The sequence below is a fragment of the Apaloderma vittatum genome, unplaced genomic scaffold (assembly GCF_000703405.1).
Source record: "Apaloderma vittatum isolate BGI_N311 unplaced genomic scaffold, ASM70340v1 scaffold21750, whole genome shotgun sequence".
NCBI lineage: Eukaryota > Metazoa > Chordata > Aves > Trogoniformes > Trogonidae > Apaloderma > Apaloderma vittatum.
Genome location: NW_009695332.1, coordinates 4515 through 5457, shown reverse-complemented (window position 1 = coordinate 5457; position 943 = coordinate 4515). Strand labels below are relative to the sequence as shown.

Below are 943 nucleotides of genomic sequence, written 5' to 3'. Positions count from 1 at the left end.
CCAACCCCAACATTCTGTGATTCTGTGTCCCCAGCATTAAGGAGTTAAAGGGATGTCATGGCAAAGGTGGAGCCACGCTCTTTCAACCTTACAAGGGCGGAGGGTTTGCAGCCTCCCCGCGCTGGAGCCCACTCGAAGTGGGAAGGCCAGATTTCCAAGAGGCATTTTAAGCAGCTGGCGAGACACCCAAAAGCATCTGAGCAAGGTGGGAGACCCAAATCCTGGAACCAGCGGGACTCAAACCACCACAAAACTGCGTAAAACAGCTCAGTGGAGGGCAGCCGTGCCCCGGCCTTGCTAACGCTGCTCTCTTAGTGCACTGCTGGCAGAACGTGTTTTAGTTGACACCACAGAATCATGGAGTGGTTTGAGTTGGAACGGACCTTGAAGATCATCCAGTTCCAACCCCCCACCATGGGCAGGGACACCTCCCACTAGACCAGGTTGCTCAAAGCTCCATCCAACCTGGCCTTGAACACTTCCTTCTACTGCTGCAGCACCTGGCGCTATTTCCAAGCTCTTAATTAAAAAAACCCAACATCTTCTTGCCCCTTGGAAAACTTAATTTTTTTTTCTCTTAGACCCTGCAACAGGAGTTTCCCCACTTCTCCTCTTTTACCTGGATGAACACAGAAGTCCTCTTGGAAGGATCCCACAGAAACTCCACGGTGTTGAGCTGCGTTGGGTTCGCTCGAGGGTCGATGATGCCCACGGACATCGGGATGTCTGTAGGGGCACACACAGAGAACAAGCTGCCGTTTGTCGCAGAAGGGAGAGATTTGCAGGCAACGTACGGAGAAAAAAAGCCTCTCCAAGTGCAGAATCGTGACAGCTCTCGGTCCCGCGTAAAATCAAGTGACCTGGAGCTCGCTTGGAGGCACCGCAGCACCCAAACCTCCTCCAGCCCCAGCCAGGGGGCTGCCAAAGGCCTCACCTATGTCCA

At 53.6% G+C, this 943-nt stretch overlaps 1 protein-coding gene across 1 annotated transcript in view; it reads right to left on the bottom strand.

Moving 5' to 3' along the window:
• Positions 1 to 619: 619 nt before the first annotated feature.
• LOC104275178 (transcription factor CP2-like) overlaps positions 620 to 943 on the bottom strand; it is a gene marked incomplete at both ends in the record, with an annotated part of 2106 nt that continues 1782 nt past the window's right edge. Inside the window, one exon of the mRNA XM_009871059.1 lies at positions 620 to 726. Within this exon, the coding sequence (XP_009869361.1) occupies positions 620 to 726 (107 nt within the window). The remainder of the gene's footprint in view (positions 727 to 943) is intronic.